Here is a 21,818-nt window from a genome sequence, read left to right as displayed (position 1 = left end):
AAAACCTATGGGACACAATGAAGGCAGTCCTGAGAGGGAAGTTTATAGCTCTACAGGCCTACCTCAAAAAACAAGAAAAAATGGTAGTAAATCATCTAACTCTACAACTCAAAGAATTAGAAAGACAGCAACAAGAAAAGCCCAGAGTGAGCAGAAGGAAGGAGATAATAAAGATTAGAGCAGAAATAAATGACATAGAGACCAAAAAAAAACCAATGCAGAAAATCAATGAAACCAAGAGCTGGTTCTTTGAAAGGATAAACAAAATTGACAAACCTCTAGCCAGACTCACCAAGAAGCAAAGAGAGAGGACCCAAATAAACAAAATCAGAAACGATAGAGGCGAAATAACAACAGACCCCACAGAAATACAAATGATTGTTAAAAAATACTATGGACAGCTTTACTCCAACAAACTAGACAACCTGGAGGAAATGGACAAATTCCTAGAAAAATACAACATTCCAAAACTCAATCAGGAAGAATCTAAAAATCTCAATAGGCCAATAACTATGGAAGAACTTGAAGCAGTCATCAAAAAGCTTCCAGCAAACAAAAGCCCAGGACCAGATGGCTTCACAGGGGAGTTTTACCAAACATTCAAGGAAGAACTAAAACCTATCCTCCTCAGACTACTACAAAAAATTCAAGAGGAAGGAACACTTCCAAGCTCATTCTATGAAGCCAGCATCACCCTAATACCAAAACCAGGTAAAGACAACACAATGAAAGAGAATTACAGGCCAATATCCCTCATGAACATAGATGCCAAAATCCTCAACAAAATCTTAGCAAATCGGATCCAGCAGTACATCAGAAAGAACATACACCATGACCAAGTAGGATTTATCCCAGGGATGCAAGGATGGTACAATATCCGCAAATCAATAAACGTGATACATCACATAAACAAATTGAAAGAAAAAAAACACATGGTCATATCAATTGATGCAGAAAAAGCATTTGACAAAATCCAACACCCATTTTTGATAAAAACTCTCAGCAAGGCGGGAGTAGAAGGATCATACCTCAACATAATAAAAGCCATATATGACAGGCCTACAGCCAACCAAAAAAAAGAAAAAGAAAAGAAAAGAAATATTTTAGAAAACTAGGAATTTAACCCTGATGAACAGAAACCTTAAGGGGATTTGACACTGGTCCTTACATATACAAGGATACAAGGAGAATCAAACCTATTCTGTGCAACTTCAACTTTTGCTGAAGAGAGAAAAATGCCATGAAGATGTAACTGGCAAAAGAAGAAGGATCTAAGGAAACAAACAAATCCACTATATTTCTTCCTGTGGAAATAATTGATTGATTTATTTATTTTTTTTAATAAAAAGCAAAACTATGTGGATAAGTTCATGGCTTGCTTCAAATCTGCTCCCAAACTGAGCTAAAATTAGCATGAAGTGAGCAATGGAGGCACCTATGACACCCATGGTGCAGAAACACTCACTCTCAAGGTCCTGTAAAGGCCTATAGGCTCAACCTCTGAGAGTGAGTGTCACTTTAAATTTGCTTCAGAGATACCTGCTTACTTCACCCTAGTCCCAAGCCTGTGATTGGTCAGGCCATCCCTCTGTGACATCACATTAAATGTTTCCCTAGGTAACATGTATATACCTACCTATCTACAAGTCAGTATGGTCTGTTTCTCCAGAGCCTGAAGAGAAAGAGACCTGAGGCCACATCTCCCAACTGGTGGTAGGCGGTAAGTCTGTACCAATTCTACCATGTAGCAATGGCCTGGGCCCCAAAGCAGAAGTGGGCAGAGCCAAAACTAAGGGATCCCAGGGCTGGCAGGACCTACAGAGATGGCAGGGGAGGAAGAGGTGGCAGAGGCCAGAGCTGGGGCAGCTCCTCCAGCCACCTGGAGCCTAGGGCTCCTGGCCCCCAAGGCCCTCCTCTTGTTTTTAAAATAAAAAACAGTCTGGTTGGTACAGTGATTGGTCATGGCGGATCAAAAATAAGAGACATTCAGAGTAGGACAAACACGAAAATACAGATCTTCCCGGTACAGGGTGATTCCGAAGCAGACGTAAACATTTTTGGCAGCAAGGATATGCAAGCAAAGGCCAAAGCAATTATAGAGACTATTGTTGAAAGACAAGGAAGCAACCACCAATATTCAGAAGGCACTGCTAATAATGCTGCAGCCCAGCCAGCTGTTGCAAGAGACTTAACCACAGATAACACTGTTAGAGAAGTTCGACCATTGATAGACTGGGATCGAATTAAGGCAAGAGTGACGGACTGGGAGAAAAGACGATGGGAAGACTTAGCACCCATTAAAAAAGACTTTTACATAGAATCCAAAGCAACAAGTTCTCTTTCTCCAATGCAGGCAGACCTTTGGAGGAAGGAACACTTCAATATAATTTGTGATGATTTGAAAGATGGTGAAAAACGGTCTATCCCCAACCCAACTATTAAATTTGAGGACGCTTTCCAGAATTATCCTGAAATAATGAAAAACATTCAAAAAGCAGGGTTTCAAAAGCCAACGCCAATTCAATCACAGGTGTGGCCAATTGTTCTACAAGGGATAGATCTTGTAGGAGTCGCCCAAACTGGCACAGGCAAAACTTTGTCTTATTTATTGCCTGGGCTTATTCACATCAGTTCTCAACCAACACCCAGAGAACAGAGGAATGGTCCCGGCATGCTAGTCCTTACACCGACTAGAGAATTAGCTCTCCAGATAGGAAATGAATGTTCTAAGTATGCATATAAAAATCTTAAAAGTATCTGTATATACGGTGGTGGAAGTAGACAACAACAAATAAAAGACGTTGCCAAAGACATAGACATCATTATTGCAACTCCTGGGCGACTGAATGATCTGCAAATGAATAATTTTGTCAACCTTAGAAGCATAACCTACTTAGTCTTAGATGAAGCTGATAAGATGCTAGACATGGGATTTCAACCTCAGATAATGAAGATTTTATTAGATGTGCGCCCAGATCGGCAAACGATTATGACAAGTGCAACTTGGCCAGATGCCATTCGTCGACTTTCACAAACTTATTTGAAAGAGCCTATGATCGTTTATGTTGGTACTCTGGATCTAGTTGCTGTAAATACAGTGAAGCAAAATATAATTGTTACCACAGAAGAAGAAAAACGATCTCTTATAAAAGAATTCCTACACAGCCTGTCACCCAAAGACAAAGTCATTGTGTTTGTCAGTAGAAAAATTGTTGCTGATGACTTATCCAGCGATTTAAGTGTCCAAGGCCTATCTGTACAATCCTTGCATGGAAACAGAGAACAGAGTGACCGTGAGCAGGCATTAAATGACTTTAGAAGTGGAAATGTGAAAATACTGATTTCTACTGACTTAGCATCCCGAGGTCTTGATGTTGATGATATCACACATGTGTATAATTATGATTTCCCAAGAAACATTGAAGAATATGTACACAGAGTAGGGCGTACTGGAAGAGCAGGGAAGACTGGCACGTCCATTACTCTTATGACGAAAAATGATTGGAAGACTGCCCCTGAATTGATTAAAATTCTGGAAAGATCAAATCAAAGTATCCCAGAAGCTCTTGTAACAATGGCCAAAAAATACAAGTTAGGTGAACAAAATAGAGACACAGGACACAAATCAAAACTATTTCAACAAAAACCCAAGGAGTTTCATTAAGATCTGCAGTGAAAAGAAGTTGTGCCAGACTACCAGAAGATTCAAGATAAGTTAAAGATATGCAGCGTTCAAGATACTTATTGAAAAGCATTGGAAACATACTGATAGTTTGAAGACAACTGATTATTTAATAATACCACTAAGCTTTCAATATTGTGTGTAAACTCCTTAATAAAGTCAAGTGTTTTGAAAATGACGGAGTGAGAGATTCTGTCGGGGGGAAAATAGATATTATGTGTTGGTTAAAGTTTAGATTCTATTATAGCCTGCCATGTCCATCTGTGTCTTCTCTAAAAGACTTGGTAGTAGACAACAATGGCACTTTTCTTGTTTTAAAATAGTTGTACTGAAATGAAACATAGTTTCTATCAAGCTTATCCCAGTCAATATATTCCATTTTCACCCAGTGATCAGTGCCACAATAATCCCTAAAAATATCTCCAATGTACTTACCTAATTATTTTAATTCATAAGAAAACTAGAGGCCCAGTGCACAAATTTGTGAATGGGTGGGGTCTGGCCAGCCCGCCCCAATCGGGGCCATCAAGCCGGGTGGCCGGGGGGGGTGGGGGGGGGGGGGTAGAAGGGACGTGGGAGGTTGGCCAGCTGGCTTGCCCCAGATGGGGGGGGGGTCCGATTGGGGATGGGGCCAGCCGGGGGGAGGGGCCACAGGTGGTTGGCTGGTCGGCCCCGCCCCTGATTGGGGTGGGGGGGCCAGTCAGGGGCAGGGCCGGCTAAGGGGCGGAGCCATAGGTGGTTGGCTGGCTGGCCCCATCCCCTGGTCCAACTACTGGTCAAACTCCCAGTCAAGGGGACAATTTGCATATTAGCTTTTTATTATATAGGATAACTGCTAAATCTTCTAGAAGATTCCCAAATTCTATTTTTTTCCCAACAGATGTGACTAACAGAACAGGGTGCCTGACTCAGTGCAAATCATATTTTCATACAAATTTTGTTACCAACCATTGGTAAAAATGGTCTTGACTTTGGAGCTCTCACTTTCTTCACTAGTAAATTCAGGTGGTTATATTAAACTAGGGGCCCGGTGCAGGAAATTCGTGCACTGGGGATGGGTGGGGGGTCCCTTAGCCCAGCATGTGCCCTCTAGCATTCTGGGACCCCTCCCTCCTTACTGCCCACCTGCTTGCTGCTTCCTACCGCTCGGCTTGCTGCTCCTTAGCGCTGCCGCGAAGGCCTGGGGTCTGCTGGGTGCCGGGCCTGCGGGTTTGTGTCTCTGATTTTGGTGCTGGGGGTCTCTGATCAGGGCCCCAGCAGCCCCAGCACCAAGGTGGTGGGCCTTGGGGCTGCTGGGTACAGGCCCCCCGCTGCATGTTTGTGTCTTCTATCAGGCCCCCAGCAGCCCCAGCAGCCCCAGCACCACCTAAATAACTTAAGGGAAACTTTATTTAGTCTTCTTTTAAAAGCAATCTAGTTTAAAAATGAGTTTCAGTTAAGAGAGAACAAAGAACATGGTACCTAAGAGTGAGATAGACAGACAGAGGAGAGGCTGGGCACTGGTCAGGGGCTTACATGCCAACTGTTCTCCACCTGAGAAATGATGTAAAATCGGTTTCTTTAGTTTTCTGCTCCATGGTCTTCTCCAGAGAGTGGAGTGGCATCTGCTCCCTTCTCCCTGGGGCCTGGCTTGGTGGTCGCCTTGGGGTCTGGCTGCGCTCCAGTGGGCATCGCACAGGCCTGCCTGCGCCGCCTGGCTCTGTCCACACGTTGCTTCCTCTGAGTCTTCCTTGGGCGCAGCCCCGGTCCATCACCTCCTCCTGTGTCTCCCACCGCCAGGGCCGATAAGGAGGCCCACACAGAGTTCAGGTCTGCAAGGAGCTGGTCCTCTGCTTTCAGAACCTTCGGGATCTCCTCTTGCAATTGTTGCCTTCCATGACCTTCCTTCCCTACCTCCGGCATCTTCCCGGAGCGCCACATGCCTGCCCTCCAGTAGAAGGCTGTCTTTGTGTGACTTTCAGGGCAGCCTTCAGGGCCTGGTGGCCGCTGCGGCCCTTCCACTTTGGGCAACGGGCCTAAGGCTCGGCCGGGAAGGCGGGCGGCTCCCCAGCAAGTCCCGCTGCACCAGGCACACGTGTGCCCGCCCTCCAGGCATGGCGGCTCCACACTGTGCTCAGGGCCTGGGAGTTAAGCAGCAGGGTGGTCCTGATGCGCCTGTGGCTGTGGCAGCCAAGAAGAGTTCCAACAGGCTGCAGATGGGGGCTGGGGGAGCCCCCTGGGTGGCGGCCCCTGCCAGCAGCTGCAGGAGGCTGGCCTAAGATTTGGACTTCAGCAAGTGAGGCAGGCGGGGCAGCAGCTGGATAGGGGGGCGGCGGTGGAGGCGGGGCAAGGGCAGGGGTGAAGGGCCCTGTGGTAAATCTAGGGGCCTGGGCACTGGCTCCAGGGCGGGCGCTGCCTCACGGCTCCACTGATCCCGCTGCCTGGAGGCCTCTCAGCTCCGCTGATGCCGCGGCTCTGAGGCCTCTCGTCTCTGCTGTTCCCGGAGCACTGAGGCCTCTTGGCTCGCTGATCTTGGGGCCCTGAGGCCTCTCGGCTCCGCTGATCTCGGGGCCCTGAGGCCTCCTGGCTCAGCTGATTCCAGGGCCGGGAGGCTTCCCCACTCCGCTGATCCCGGGGCCCTGAGGCCTCTCGGATCCGCTGATCCCGCGGCCATGAGGCCTCGCAGGTGCTGCAATTGACCATAGGGTGACTATAAATGATAAATGTAAAGCCTACTTTTAGTTAAATAAAGAAATGAAAAATCAATCACGTAAGTACAGGACGAGGAAGAATGGACTCAAATGCCCATCATGTTCCAGTGAGGGGCTTTGTGTCTTGACTTCATAGGTAGAATGAGTACAACAGTCATGCTCAGTAATGAATACATATAAAGTTCAGGCCATTTCTGCTGATTTGTGTAGTTCTATGTGCCATATCACAAAAGCTCCTCAATGAATCATTCCCAATGGAGAAGGAACAGGATGATGTGCATCATGGAAACCATGACATATCAGGAAATATTTTAGAGAGCAGGGTAACAATTAAAGAGACAGCTCTGGATATTTGACCTCCCCAAACCAGCTCTAAGTGCGATAGAGAAGCCGTATAGCCTCTGAGGTCAACCCCAGAACACTGCCACCCAGAGGCTGAGCCACAAACTGACTCTTTGCTAAACACAAAATAAGGCAGTCTGGGAAACAAATACGGCCTGCTTTAAAATAAGGACTGTGGTTTACAACACAGAGGAACAGTGTATCGCAGGGAAATTCAACACTCTCGTGAATACCTGGCAGGACTAAGTGCCTGGTATGTGGCGCCTTGTTGTGTTGTATTTTGTGCCTTTAAATCAACGCAGCCGATCCAAGCAACAGCAGCCTCCTGAGCACCACACCCTCTGCTGAGGAACAGCAGCTGTACGTGAAACCTCCCCCCACCAGCCAGAAGAGCCACCACAGCTGTGAACAGCACCCACCAGAGGAGCTGCTGCCAACTGAAGAGCAGCTGCCACCGCAACCGCCCGAAGAGCAACCACAGACCAAGGAGTCACTGCCACCCAGGGAGCAGCCACTGAACGACTCAACGTCTAGATATGTCAGTGAGATCAAACATGGGTAGACAAAGAAACCCCCAAAGGAAAGAGAAGGACGACTCTCCAGAAAAGCAGCTGAGTAATACAGAGGCATGCAACATGACAGAAAAAGAATTCAGAGTAAGGGTCCTAGAGTGCATAAACCGGATGGAGGAAAAAATCAACAACTTCTGCAAGAAGCAAGAAGAAACAGATGAAAAAATCAATAACATATGGAAGAAGCTAGAAGAATCAGATGAAAAAACCAACAACTTAAGTAAGACCCAAGAAGAAATGAAGAGTGATATAGCTGCAATAAAAAACACCATGGAAAGTATCAACAGTAGACTAGGAGAAGCGGAGGACCGAGTTGGTGAATTAGAAGACAAGGAAGCAAAACACACCCAAAATGTACTGCAATTGGAGAAAAAAAATTAAAAGACAGGAGGAGAGCCTAAGGGAGCTTTGGGACAACATGAAACGAAACAACATACGAATAATAGGGGTGCCAGAACAACAGAAAGATGAACAAGGATTAGAAAACCTATTCGAAGAAATAATATCAGAAAACTTCCCTGAGGTGGGGAAGAAAAAAGTCACACAAGCCCAGAGAGTCCCAAACAAGGTGAACCCGAAAAGACCCACACCAAGACACATCATAATTACCATGGCAAATGTTCAGGACAAAGAGAGAATCTTACAGGCTGCAAGAGAGAGACGGAAAGTTACATACAAGGGATCTCCCATTAGATTATCAAATGATTTCTCAACAGAAACACATCAGGCCAGAAAAGAATGGATGGAAATTTACAAAGTGATGCAAAGCAAAGGACCGAGTCCAAGAATACTCTATCCAGCAAGGCTATCATTCAAAATTGAAGGGGAAATAAGAAGCTTCACAGACAAAAAAAGGCTAAGGGAGTTTATCACCACCAAGCCAGCAATGCAAGAAATGCTAAAGGGACTGGTGTAAAAAGAAGAACTAAAAAGCCCAGAAAGAAAACAGCCACACACACACACAAAAAAAAATAGAAATGGCTACAAACAAGTACCTTTCAATAATAACTTTAAACGTAAATGGACTAAATGGTCCAATCAAAAGACATCGAGTGGCTGAATGGATAAGAAAACATGACCCATATATTTGCTGTCTACAAGAGACCCACCTCATTAGAAGGGACTCTTTCAGGCAAATGGAAATGAAAAAAAAGCTGGGGTAGCAATACTTATATAGACAAAATAGACCTCAAAGTGAAGGCCATAACAAGAGATAAGGAAGGCCACTTCATAATACTAAAGGGATCAATACAACAAGAGGATATAACCCTGATAAACATATATGCACCCAATGCAGGAGCACCCACATACATAAGAAAACTCCTGGAAGATATCAGGGGAGAGATCGACAACAATACAATCATAGTAGGGGACTTTAATACACCACTGACATCACTGGATAAATCCGCTAGACAAAAACTCAGCAAAGAAACAGCAATCCTAAATGACTCACTAGATCAGATGGACTTAGTTGACATCTTCAGAACACTTCACCCCAAAGCCACAAAATATACCTTCTTCTCAAGTGCTCATGGGACATATTCAAAAATAGACCACATATTGGGTCACAAGCAAAGTCTCCCCAAATTCAAGAAGATTGAAATCATAAAAAGCATCTTCTCAGACCACGATGGCATAATATTAGAAATAAACTACAATAAAAACAACCCCAAATACTCAAACACTTGGAAGCTGAATAGCATGTTATTAAATATTGATTGGGTTAACAATGAGATCAAAGAAGAAATCAAAAACATCCTGGAAACTAATGACAATGAAAACACAACAATCCAAAACCTATGGGACACAATGAAGGCAGTCCTGAGAGGGAAGTTTATAGCTCTACAGGCCTACCTCAAAAAACAAGAAAAAATGGTAGTAAATCATCTAACCCTACAACTCAAAGAATTAGAAAGACAGCAACAAGAAAAGCCCAGAGTGAGCAGAAGGAAGGAGATAATAAAGATTAGAGCAGAAATAAATGACATAGAGACCAAAAAAAAAACCAATGCAGAAAATCAATGAAACCAAGAGCTGGTTCTTTGAAAGGATAAACAAAATTGACAAACCTCTAGCCAGACTCACCAAGAAGCAAAGAGAGAGGACCCAAATAAACAAAATCAGAAACGATAGAGGCGAAATAACAACAGACCCCACAGAAATACAAATGATTGTTAAAAAATACTATGGACAGCTTTACTCCAACAAACTAGACAACCTGGAGGAAATGGACAAATTCCTAGAAAAATACAACATTCCAAAACTCAATCAGGAAGAATCTAAAAATCTCAATAGGCCAATAACTATGGAAGAACTTGAAGCAGTCATCAAAAAGCTTCCAGCAAACAAAAGCCCAGGACCAGACGGCTTCACAGGGGAGTTTTACCAAACATTCAAGGAAGAACTAAAACCTATCCTCCTCAGACTACTACAAAAAATTCAAGAGGAAGGAACACTTCCAAGCTCATTCTATGAAGCCAGCATCACCCTAATACCAAAACCAGGTAAAGACAACACAATGAAAGAGAATTACAGGCCAATATCCCTCATGAACATAGATGCCAAAATCCTCAACAAAATCTTAGCAAATCAGATCCAGCAGTACATCAGAAAGAACATCCACCATGACCAAGTAGGATTTATCCCAGGGATGCAAGGATGGTACAATATCCGCAAATCAATAAACGTGATACATCACATAAACAAATTGAAAGAAAAAAAACACATGGTCATATCAATTGATGCAGAAAAAGCATTTGACAAAATCCAACACCCATTTTTGATAAAAACTCTCAGCAAGGCGGGAGTAGAAGGATCATACCTCAACATAATAAAAGCCATATATGACAGGCCTACAGCCAACCAAAAAAAGAAAAGGAAAAGAAGAGAAATATTTTAGAAAACTAGGAATTTAACCCTGATGAACAGAAACCTTAAGGGGATTTGACACTGGTCCTTACATATACAAGGATACAAGGAGAATCAAACCTATTCTGTGCAACTTCAACTTTTGCTGAAGAGAGAAAAATGCCATGAAGATGTAACTGGCAAAAGAAGAAGGATCTAAGGAAACAAACAAATCCACTATATTTCTTCCTGTGGAAATAATTGATTTATTTATTTATTTTTTTTAATAAAAAACAAAACTATGTGGATAAGTTCATGGCTTGCTTCAAATCTGCTCCCAAACTGAGCTAAAATTAGCATGAAGTGAGCAATGGAGGCACCTATGACACCCATGGTGCAGAAACACTCACTCTCAAGGTCCTGTAAAGGCCTATAGGCTCAACCTCTGAGAGTGAGTGTCACTTTAAATTTGCTTCAGAGATACCTGCTTACTTCACCCTAGTCCCAAGCCTGTGATTGGTCAGGCCATCCCTCTGTGACATCACATTAAATGTTTCCCTAGGTAACATGTATATACCTACCTATCTACAAGTCAGTATGGTCTGTTTCTCCAGAGCCTGAAGAGAAAGAGACCTGAGGCCACATCTCCCAACTGGTGGTAGGCGGTAAGTCTGTACCAATTCTACCATGTAGCAATGGCCTGGGCCCCAAAGCAGAAGTGGGCAGAGCCAAAACTAAGGGATCCCAGGGCTGGCAGGGCCTACAGAGATGGCAGGGGAGGAAGAGGTGGCAGAGGCCAGAGCTGGGGCAGCTCCTCCAGCCACCTGGAGCCTAGGGCTCCTGGCCCCCAAGGCCCTCCTCTTGTTTTTAAAATAAAAAACAGTCTGGTTGGTACAGTGATTGGTCATGGCGGATCAAAAATAAGAGACATTCAGAGTAGGACGAACACAAAAATACAGATCTTCCCGGTACAGGGTGATTCCGAAGCAGACGTAAACATTTTTGGCAGCAAGGATATGCAAGCAAAGGCCAAAGCAATTATAGAGACTATTGTTGAAAGACAAGGAAGCAACCACCAATATTCAGAAGGCACTGCTAATAATGCTGCAGCCCAGCCAGCTGTTGCAAGAGACTTAACCACAGATAACACTGTTAGAGAAGTTCGACCATTGATAGACTGGGATCGAATTAAGGCAAGAGTGACGGACTGGGAGAAAAGACGATGGGAAGACTTAGCACCCATTAAAAAAGACTTTTACATAGAATCCAAAGCAACAAGTTCTCTTTCTCCAATGCAGGCAGACCTTTGGAGGAAGGAACACTTCAATATAATTTGTGATGATTTGAAAGATGGTGAAAAACGGTCTATCCCCAACCCAACTATTAAATTTGAGGACGCTTTCCAGAATTATCCTGAAATAATGAAAAACATTCAAAAAGCAGGGTTTCAAAAGCCAACGCCAATTCAATCACAGGTGTGGCCAATTGTTCTACAAGGGATAGATCTTGTAGGAGTCGCCCAAACTGGCACAGGCAAAACTTTGTCTTATTTATTGCCTGGGCTTATTCACATCAGTTCTCAACCAACACCCAGAGAACAGAGGAATGGTCCCGGCATGCTAGTCCTTACACCGACTAGAGAATTAGCTCTCCAGATAGGAAATGAATGTTCTAAGTATGCATATAAAAATCTTAAAAGTATCTGTATATACGGTGGTGGAAGTAGACAACAACAAATAAAAGACGTTGCCAAAGACATAGACATCATTATTGCAACTCCTGGGCGACTGAATGATCTGCAAATGAATAATTTTGTCAACCTTAGAAGCATAACCTACTTAGTCTTAGATGAAGCTGATAAGATGCTAGACATGGGATTTCAACCTCAGATAATGAAGATTTTATTAGATGTGCGCCCAGATCGGCAAACGATTATGACAAGTGCAACTTGGCCAGATGCCATTCGTCGACTTTCACAAACTTATTTGAAAGAGCCTATGATCGTTTATGTTGGTACTCTGGATCTAGTTGCTGTAAATACAGTGAAGCAAAATATAATTGTTACCACAGAAGAAGAAAAACGATCTCTTATAAAAGAATTCCTACACAGCCTGTCACCCAAAGACAAAGTCATTGTGTTTGTCAGTAGAAAAATTGTTGCTGATGACTTATCCAGCGATTTAAGTGTCCAAGGCCTATCTGTACAATCCTTGCATGGAAACAGAGAACAGAGTGACCGTGAGCAGGCATTAAATGACTTTAGAAGTGGAAATGTGAAAATACTGATTTCTACTGACTTAGCATCCCGAGGTCTTGATGTTGATGATATCACACATGTGTATAATTATGATTTCCCAAGAAACATTGAAGAATATGTACACAGAGTAGGGCGTACTGGAAGAGCAGGGAAGACTGGCACGTCCATTACTCTTATGACGAAAAATGATTGGAAGACTGCCCCTGAATTGATTAAAATTCTGGAAAGATCAAATCAAAGTATCCCAGAAGCTCTTGTAACAATGGCCAAAAAATACAAGTTAGGTGAACAAAATAGAGACACAGGACACAAATCAAAACTATTTCAACAAAAACCCAAGGAGTTTCATTAAGATCTGCAGTGAAAAGAAGTTGTGCCAGACTACCAGAAGATTCAAGATAAGTTAAAGATATGCAGCGTTCAAGATACTTATTGAAAAGCATTGGAAACATACTGATAGTTTGAAGACAACTGATTATTTAATAATACCACTAAGCTTTCAATATTGTGTGTAAACTCCTTAATAAAGTCAAGTGTTTTGAAAATGACGGAGTGAGAGATTCTGTCGGGGGGAAAATAGATATTATGTGTTGGTTAAAGTTTAGATTCTATTATAGCCTGCCATGTCCATCTGTGTCTTCTCTAAAAGACTTGGTAGTAGACAACAATGGCACTTTTCTTGTTTTAAAATAGTTGTACTGAAATGAAACATAGTTTCTATCAAGCTTATCCCAGTCAATATATTCCATTTTCACCCAGTGATCAGTGCCACAATAATCCCTAAAAATATCTCCAATGTACTTACCTAATTATTTTAATTCATAAGAAAACTAGAGGCCCAGTGCACAAATTTGTGAATGGGTGGGGTCTGGCCAGCCCGCCCCAATCGGGGCCATCAAGCCGGGTGGCCGGGGGGGGTGGGGGGGGGGTAGAAGGGACGTGGGAGGTTGGCCAGCTGGCTTGCCCCAGATGGGGGGGGGGTCCGATTGGGGATGGGGCCAGCCGGGGGGAGGGGCCACAGGTGGTTGGCTGGTCGGCCCCGCCCCTGATTGGGGTGGGGGGGCCAGTCAGGGGCAGGGCCGGCTAAGGGGCGGAGCCATAGGTGGTTGGCTGGCTGGCCCCATCCCCTGGTCCAACTACTGGTCAAACTCCCAGTCAAGGGGACAATTTGCATATTAGCTTTTTATTATATAGGATAACTGCTAAATCTTCTAGAAGATTCCCAAATTCTATTTTTTTCCCAACAGATGTGACTAACAGAACAGGGTGCCTGACTCAGTGCAAATCATATTTTCATACAAATTTTGTTACCAACCATTGGTAAAAATGGTCTTGACTTTGGAGCTCTCACTTTCTTCACTAGTAAATTCAGGTGGTTATATTAAACTAGGGGCCCGGTGCAGGAAATTCGTGCACTGGGGATGGGTGGGGGGTCCCTTAGCCCAGCATGTGCCCTCTAGCATTCTGGGACCCCTCCCTCCTTACTGCCCACCTGCTTGCTGCTTCCTACCGCTCGGCTTGCTGCTCCTTAGCGCTGCCGCGAAGGCCTGGGGTCTGCTGGGTGCCGGGCCTGCGGGTTTGTGTCTCTGATTTTGGTGCTGGGGGTCTCTGATCAGGGCCCCAGCAGCCCCAGCACCAAGGTGGTGGGCCTTGGGGCTGCTGGGTACAGGCCCCCCGCTGCATGTTTGTGTCTTCTATCAGGCCCCCAGCAGCCCCAGCAGCCCCAGCACCACCTAAATAACTTAAGGGAAACTTTATTTAGTCTTCTTTTAAAAGCAATCTAGTTTAAAAATGAGTTTCAGTTAAGAGAGAACAAAGAACATGGTACCTAAGAGTGAGATAGACAGACAGAGGAGAGGCTGGGCACTGGTCAGGGGCTTACATGCCAACTGTTCTCCACCTGAGAAATGATGTAAAATCGGTTTCTTTAGTTTTCTGCTCCATGGTCTTCTCCAGAGAGTGGAGTGGCATCTGCTCCCTTCTCCCTGGGGCCTGGCTTGGTGGTCGCCTTGGGGTCTGGCTGCGCTCCAGTGGGCATCGCACAGGCCTGCCTGCGCCGCCTGGCTCTGTCCACACGTTGCTTCCTCTGAGTCTTCCTTGGGCGCAGCCCCGGTCCATCACCTCCTCCTGTGTCTCCCACCGCCAGGGCCGATAAGGAGGCCCACACAGAGTTCAGGTCTGCAAGGAGCTGGTCCTCTGCTTTCAGAACCTTCGGGATCTCCTCTTGCAATTGTTGCCTTCCATGACCTTCCTTCCCTACCTCCGGCATCTTCCCGGAGCGCCACATGCCTGCCCTCCAGTAGAAGGCTGTCTTTGTGTGACTTTCAGGGCAGCCTTCAGGGCCTGGTGGCCGCTGCGGCCCTTCCACTTTGGGCAACGGGCCTAAGGCTCGGCCGGGAAGGCGGGCGGCTCCCCAGCAAGTCCCGCTGCACCAGGCACACGTGTGCCCGCCCTCCAGGCATGGCGGCTCCACACTGTGCTCAGGGCCTGGGAGTTAAGCAGCAGGGTGGTCCTGATGCGCCTGTGGCTGTGGCAGCCAAGAAGAGTTCCAACAGGCTGCAGATGGGGGCTGGGGGAGCCCCCTGGGTGGCGGCCCCTGCCAGCAGCTGCAGGAGGCTGGCCTAAGATTTGGACTTCAGCAAGTGAGGCAGGCGGGGCAGCAGCTGGACAGGGGGGCGGCGGTGGAGGCGGGGCAAGGGCAGGGGTGAAGGGCCCTGTGGTAAATCTAGGGGCCTGGGCACTGGCTCCAGGGCGGGCGCTGCCTCACGGCTCCACTGATCCCGCTGCCTGGAGGCCTCTCAGCTCCGCTGATGCCGCGGCTCTGAGGCCTCTCGTCTCTGCTGTTCCCGGAGCACTGAGGCCTCTTGGCTCGCTGATCTTGGGGCCCTGAGGCCTCTCGGCTCCGCTGATCTCGGGGCCCTGAGGCCTCCTGGCTCAGCTGATTCCAGGGCCGGGAGGCTTCCCCACTCCGCTGATCCCGGGGCCCTGAGGCCTCTCGGATCCGCTGATCCCGCGGCCATGAGGCCTCGCAGGTGCTGCAATTGACCATAGGGTGACTATAAATGATAAATGTAAAGCCTACTTTTAGTTAAATAAAGAAATGAAAAATCAATCACGTAAGTACAGGACGAGGAAGAATGGACTCAAATGCCCATCATGTTCCAGTGAGGGGCTTTGTGTCTTGACTTCATAGGTAGAATGAGTACAACAGTCATGCTCAGTAATGAATACATATAAAGTTCAGGCCATTTCTGCTGATTTGTGTAGTTCTATGTGCCATATCACAAAAGCTCCTCAATGAATCATTCCCAATGGAGAAGGAACAGGATGATGTGCATCATGGAAACCATGACATATCAGGAAATATTTTAGAGAGCAGGGTAACAATTAAAGAGACAGCTCTGGATATTTGACCTCCCCAAACCAGCTCTAAGTGCGATAGAGAAGCCGTATAGCCTCTGAGGTCAACCCCAGAACACTGCCACCCAGAGGCTGAGCCACAAACTGACTCTTTGCTAAACACAAAATAAGGCAGTCTGGGAAACAAATACGGCCTGCTTTAAAATAAGGACTGTGGTTTACAACACAGAGGAACAGTGTATCGCAGGGAAATTCAACACTCTCGTGAATACCTGGCAGGACTAAGTGCCTGGTATGTGGCGCCTTGTTGTGTTGTATTTTGTGCCTTTAAATCAACGCAGCCGATCCAAGCAACAGCAGCCTCCTGAGCACCACACCCTCTGCTGAGGAACAGCAGCTGTACGTGAAACCTCCCCCCACCAGCCAGAAGAGCCACCACAGCTGTGAACAGCACCCACCAGAGGAGCTGCTGCCAACTGAAGAGCAGCTGCCACCGCAACCGCCCGAAGAGCAACCACAGACCAAGGAGTCACTGCCACCCAGGGAGCAGCCACTGAACGACTCAACGTCTAGATATGTCAGTGAGATCAAACATGGGTAGACAAAGAAACCCCCAAAGGAAAGAGAAGGACGACTCTCCAGAAAAGCAGCTGAGTAATACAGAGGCATGCAACATGACAGAAAAAGAATTCAGAGTAAGGGTCCTAGAGTGCATAAACCGGATGGAGGAAAAAATCAACAACTTCTGCAAGAAGCAAGAAGAAACAGATGAAAAAAATCAATAACATATGGAAGAAGCTAGAAGAATCAGATGAAAAAACCAACAACTTAAGTAAGACCCAAGAAGAAATGAAGAGTGATATAGCTGCAATAAAAAACACCATGGAAAGTATCAACAGTAGACTAGGAGAAGCGGAGGACCGAGTTGGTGAATTAGAAGACAAGGAAGCAAAACACACCCAAAATGTACTGCAATTGGAGAAAAAAAATTAAAAGACAGGAGGAGAGCCTAAGGGAGCTTTGGGACAACATGAAACGAAACAACATACGAATAATAGGGGTGCCAGAACAACAGAAAGATGAACAAGGATTAGAAAACCTATTCGAAGAAATAATATCAGAAAACTTCCCTGAGGTGGGGAAGAAAAAAGTCACACAAGCCCAGAGAGTCCCAAACAAGGTGAACCCGAAAAGACCCACACCAAGACACATCATAATTACCATGGCAAATGTTCAGGACAAAGAGAGAATCTTACAGGCTGCAAGAGAGAGACGGAAAGTTACATACAAGGGATCTCCCATTAGATTATCAAATGATTTCTCAACAGAAACACATCAGGCCAGAAAAGAATGGATGGAAATTTACAAAGTGATGCAAAGCAAAGGACCGAGTCCAAGAATACTCTATCCAGCAAGGCTATCATTCAAAATTGAAGGGGAAATAAGAAGCTTCACAGACAAAAAAAGGCTAAGGGAGTTTATCACCACCAAGCCAGCAATGCAAGAAATGCTAAAGGGACTGGTGTAAAAAGAAGAACTAAAAAGCCCAGAAAGAAAACAGCCACACACACACACACAAAAAAATAGAAATGGCTACAAACAAGTACCTTTCAATAATAACTTTAAACGTAAATGGACTAAATGGTCCAATCAAAAGACATCGAGTGGCTGAATGGATAAGAAAACATGACCCATATATTTGCTGTCTACAAGAGACCCACCTCATTAGAAGGGACTCTTTCAGGCAAATGGAAATGAAAAAAAAGCTGGGGTAGCAATACTTATATAGACAAAATAGACCTCAAAGTGAAGGCCATAACAAGAGATAAGGAAGGCCACTTCATAATACTAAAGGGATCAATACAACAAGAGGATATAACCCTGATAAACATATATGCACCCAATGCAGGAGCACCCACATACATAAGAAAACTCCTGGAAGATATCAGGGGAGAGATCGACAACAATACAATCATAGTAGGGGACTTTAATACACCACTGACATCACTGGATAAATCCGCTAGACAAAAACTCAGCAAAGAAACAGCAATCCTAAATGACTCACTAGATCAGATGGACTTAGTTGACATCTTCAGAACACTTCACCCCAAAGCCACAAAATATACCTTCTTCTCAAGTGCTCATGGGACATATTCAAAAATAGACCACATATTGGGTCACAAGCAAAGTCTCCCCAAATTCAAGAAGATTGAAATCATAAAAAGCATCTTCTCAGACCACGATGGCATAATATTAGAAATAAACTACAATAAAAACAACCCCAAATACTCAAACACTTGGAAGCTGAATAGCATGTTATTAAATATTGATTGGGTTAACAATGAGATCAAAGAAGAAATCAAAAACATCCTGGAAACTAATGACAATGAAAACACAACAATCCAAAACCTATGGGACACAATGAAGGCAGTCCTGAGAGGGAAGTTTATAGCTCTACAGGCCTACCTCAAAAAACAAGAAAAAATGGTAGTAAATCATCTAACCCTACAACTCAAAGAATTAGAAAGACAGCAACAAGAAAAGCCCAGAGTGAGCAGAAGGAAGGAGATAATAAAGATTAGAGCAGAAATAAATGACATAGAGACCAAAAAAAAAACCAATGCAGAAAATCAATGAAACCAAGAGCTGGTTCTTTGAAAGGATAAACAAAATTGACAAACCTCTAGCCAGACTCACCAAGAAGCAAAGAGAGAGGACCCAAATAAACAAAATCAGAAACGATAGAGGCGAAATAACAACAGACCCCACAGAAATACAAATGATTGTTAAAAAATACTATGGACAGCTTTACTCCAACAAACTAGACAACCTGGAGGAAATGGACAAATTCCTAGAAAAATACAACATTCCAAAACTCAATCAGGAAGAATCTAAAAATCTCAATAGGCCAATAACTATGGAAGAACTTGAAGCAGTCATCAAAAAGCTTCCAGCAAACAAAAGCCCAGGACCAGACGGCTTCACAGGGGAGTTTTACCAAACATTCAAGGAAGAACTAAAACCTATCCTCCTCAGACTACTACAAAAAATTCAAGAGGAAGGAACACTTCCAAGCTCATTCTATGAAGCCAGCATCACCCTAATACCAAAACCAGGTAAAGACAACACAATGAAAGAGAATTACAGGCCAATATCCCTCATGAACATAGATGCCAAAATCCTCAACAAAATCTTAGCAAATCAGATCCAGCAGTACATCAGAAAGAACATCCACCATGACCAAGTAGGATTTATCCCAGGGATGCAAGGATGGTACAATATCCGCAAATCAATAAACGTGATACATCACATAAACAAATTGAAAGAAAAAAAACACATGGTCATATCAATTGATGCAGAAAAAGCATTTGACAAAATCCAACACCCATTTTTGATAAAAACTCTCAGCAAGGCGGGAGTAGAAGGATCATACCTCAACATAATAAAAGCCATATATGACAGGCCTACAGCCAACCAAAAAAAGAAAAAGAAAAGAAGAGAAATATTTTAGAAAACTAGGAATTTAACCCTGATGAACAGAAACCTTAAGGGGATTTGACACTGGTCCTTACATATACAAGGATACAAGGAGAATCAAACCTATTCTGTGCAACTTCAACTTTTGCTGAAGAGAGAAAAATGCCATGAAGATGTAACTGGCAAAAGAAGAAGGATCTAAGGAAACAAACAAATCCACTATATTTCTTCCTGTGGAAATAATTGATTTATTTATTTATTTTTTTTAATAAAAAACAAAACTATGTGGATAAGTTCATGGCTTGCTTCAAATCTGCTCCCAAACTGAGCTAAAATTAGCATGAAGTGAGCAATGGAGGCACCTATGACACCCATGGTGCAGAAACACTCACTCTCAAGGTCCTGTAAAGGCCTATAGGCTCAACCTCTGAGAGTGAGTGTCACTTTAAATTTGCTTCAGAGATACCTGCTTACTTCACCCTAGTCCCAAGCCTGTGATTGGTCAGGCCATCCCTCTGTGACATCACATTAAATGTTTCCCTAGGTAACATGTATATACCTACCTATCTACAAGTCAGTATGGTCTGTTTCTCCAGAGCCTGAAGAGAAAGAGACCTGAGGCCACATCTCCCAACTGGTGGTAGGCGGTAAGTCTGTACCAATTCTACCATGTAGCAATGGCCTGGGCCCCAAAGCAGAAGTGGGCAGAGCCAAAACTAAGGGATCCCAGGGCTGGCAGGGCCTACAGAGATGGCAGGGGAGGAAGAGGTGGCAGAGGCCAGAGCTGGGGCAGCTCCTCCAGCCACCTGGAGCCTAGGGCTCCTGGCCCCCAAGGCCCTCCTCTTGTTTTTAAAATAAAAAACAGTCTGGTTGGTACAGTGATTGGTCATGGCGGATCAAAAATAAGAGACATTCAGAGTAGGACGAACACAAAAATACAGATCTTCCCGGTACAGGGTGATTCCGAAGCAGACGTAAACATTTTTGGCAGCAAGGATATGCAAGCAAAGGCCAAAGCAATTATAGAGACTATTGTTGAAAGACAAGGAAGCAACCACCAATATTCAGAAGGCACTGCTAATAATGCTGCAGCCCAGCCAGCTGTTGCAAGAGACTTAACCACAGATAACACTGTTAGAGAAGTTCGACCATTGATAGACTGGGATCGAATTAAGGCAAGAGTGACGGACTGGGAGAAAAGACGATGGGAAGACTTAGCACCCATTAAAAAAGACTTTTACATAGAATCCAAAGCAACAAGTTCTCTTTCTCCAATGCAGGCAGACCTTTGGAGGAAGGAACACTTCAATATAATTTGTGATGATTTGAAAGATGGTGAAAAACGGTCTATCCCCAACCCAACTATTAAATTTGAGGACGCTTTCCAGAATTATCCTGAAATAATGAAAAACATTAAAAAAGCAGGGTTTCAAAAGCCAACGCCAATTCAATCACAGGTGTGGCCAATTGTTCTACAAGGGATAGATCTTGTAGGAGTCGCCCAAACTGGCACAGGCAAAACTTTGTCTTATTTATTGCCTGGGCTTATTCACATCAGTTCTCAACCAACACCCAGAGAACAGAGGAATGGTCCCGGCATGCTAGTCCTTACACCGACTAGAGAATTAGCTCTCCAGATAGGAAATGAATGTTCTAAGTATGCATATAAAAATCTTAAAAGTATCTGTATATACGGTGGTGGAAGTAGACAACAACAAATAAAAGACGTTGCCAAAGACATAGACATCATTATTGCAACTCCTGGGCGACTGAATGATCTGCAAATGAATAATTTTGTCAACCTTAGAAGCATAACCTACTTAGTCTTAGATGAAGCTGATAAGATGCTAGACATGGGATTTCAACCTCAGATAATGAAGATTTTATTAGATGTGCGCCCAGATCGGCAAACGATTATGACAAGTGCAACTTGGCCAGATGCCATTCGTCGACTTTCACAAACTTATTTGAAAGAGCCTATGATCGTTTATGTTGGTACTCTGGATCTAGTTGCTGTAAATACAGTGAAGCAAAATATAATTGTTACCACAGAAGAAGAAAAACGATCTCTTATAAAAGAATTCCTACACAGCCTGTCACCCAAAGACAAAGTCATTGTGTTTGTCAGTAGAAAAATTGTTGCTGATGACTTATCCAGCGATTTAAGTGTCCAAGGCCTATCTGTACAATCCTTGCATGGAAACAGAGAACAGAGTGACCGTGAGCAGGCATTAAATGACTTTAGAAGTGGAAATGTGAAAATACTGATTTCTACTGACTTAGCATCCCGAGGTCTTGATGTTGATGATATCACACATGTGTATAATTATGATTTCCCAAGAAACATTGAAGAATATGTACACAGAGTAGGGCGTACTGGAAGAGCAGGGAAGACTGGCACGTCCATTACTCTTATGACGAAAAATGATTGGAAGACTGCCCCTGAATTGATTAAAATTCTGGAAAGATCAAATCAAAGTATCCCAGAAGCTCTTGTAACAATGGCCAAAAAATACAAGTTAGGTGAACAAAATAGAGACACAGGACACAAATCAAAACTATTTCAACAAAAACCCAAGGAGTTTCATTAA

The 21,818-nt window shown here is 44.2% G+C and overlaps 3 protein-coding genes across 3 annotated transcripts; all 3 read left to right on the top strand.

Annotated features, from left to right (window-relative positions):
• Positions 1–1,750: 1,750 nt before the first annotated feature.
• On the top strand, positions 1,751–3,664 carry LOC308535960 (putative ATP-dependent RNA helicase DDX53; the record flags this gene model as incomplete). The annotated part of the gene is made up of 1 exon (XM_081114980.1): positions 1,751–3,664. The coding sequence occupies one exon, from the start codon at positions 1,751–1,753 to the stop codon at positions 3,662–3,664; it is 1,914 nt and encodes a 637-aa protein (XP_080971106.1).
• A 7,164-nt stretch (positions 3,665–10,828) lies between these two features.
• Positions 10,829–12,742, top strand: LOC308512172 (putative ATP-dependent RNA helicase DDX53; the record flags this gene model as incomplete). Its single annotated transcript, XM_081081985.1, has 1 exon — positions 10,829–12,742. The coding sequence occupies one exon, from the start codon at positions 10,829–10,831 to the stop codon at positions 12,740–12,742; it is 1,914 nt and encodes a 637-aa protein (XP_080938111.1).
• A 7,162-nt stretch (positions 12,743–19,904) lies between these two features.
• On the top strand, positions 19,905–21,818 carry LOC308510889 (putative ATP-dependent RNA helicase DDX53; the record flags this gene model as incomplete). The annotated part of the gene is made up of 1 exon (XM_081080967.1): positions 19,905–21,818. The coding sequence occupies one exon, from the start codon at positions 19,905–19,907 to the stop codon at positions 21,816–21,818; it is 1,914 nt and encodes a 637-aa protein (XP_080937093.1).

This window comes from Myotis nattereri (genome assembly GCF_964212035.1).
Source record: "Myotis nattereri genome assembly, chromosome: X".
NCBI classification, from domain to species: domain Eukaryota; kingdom Metazoa; phylum Chordata; class Mammalia; order Chiroptera; family Vespertilionidae; genus Myotis; species Myotis nattereri.
This window is presented reverse-complemented; position numbering and strand designations above follow the sequence as displayed.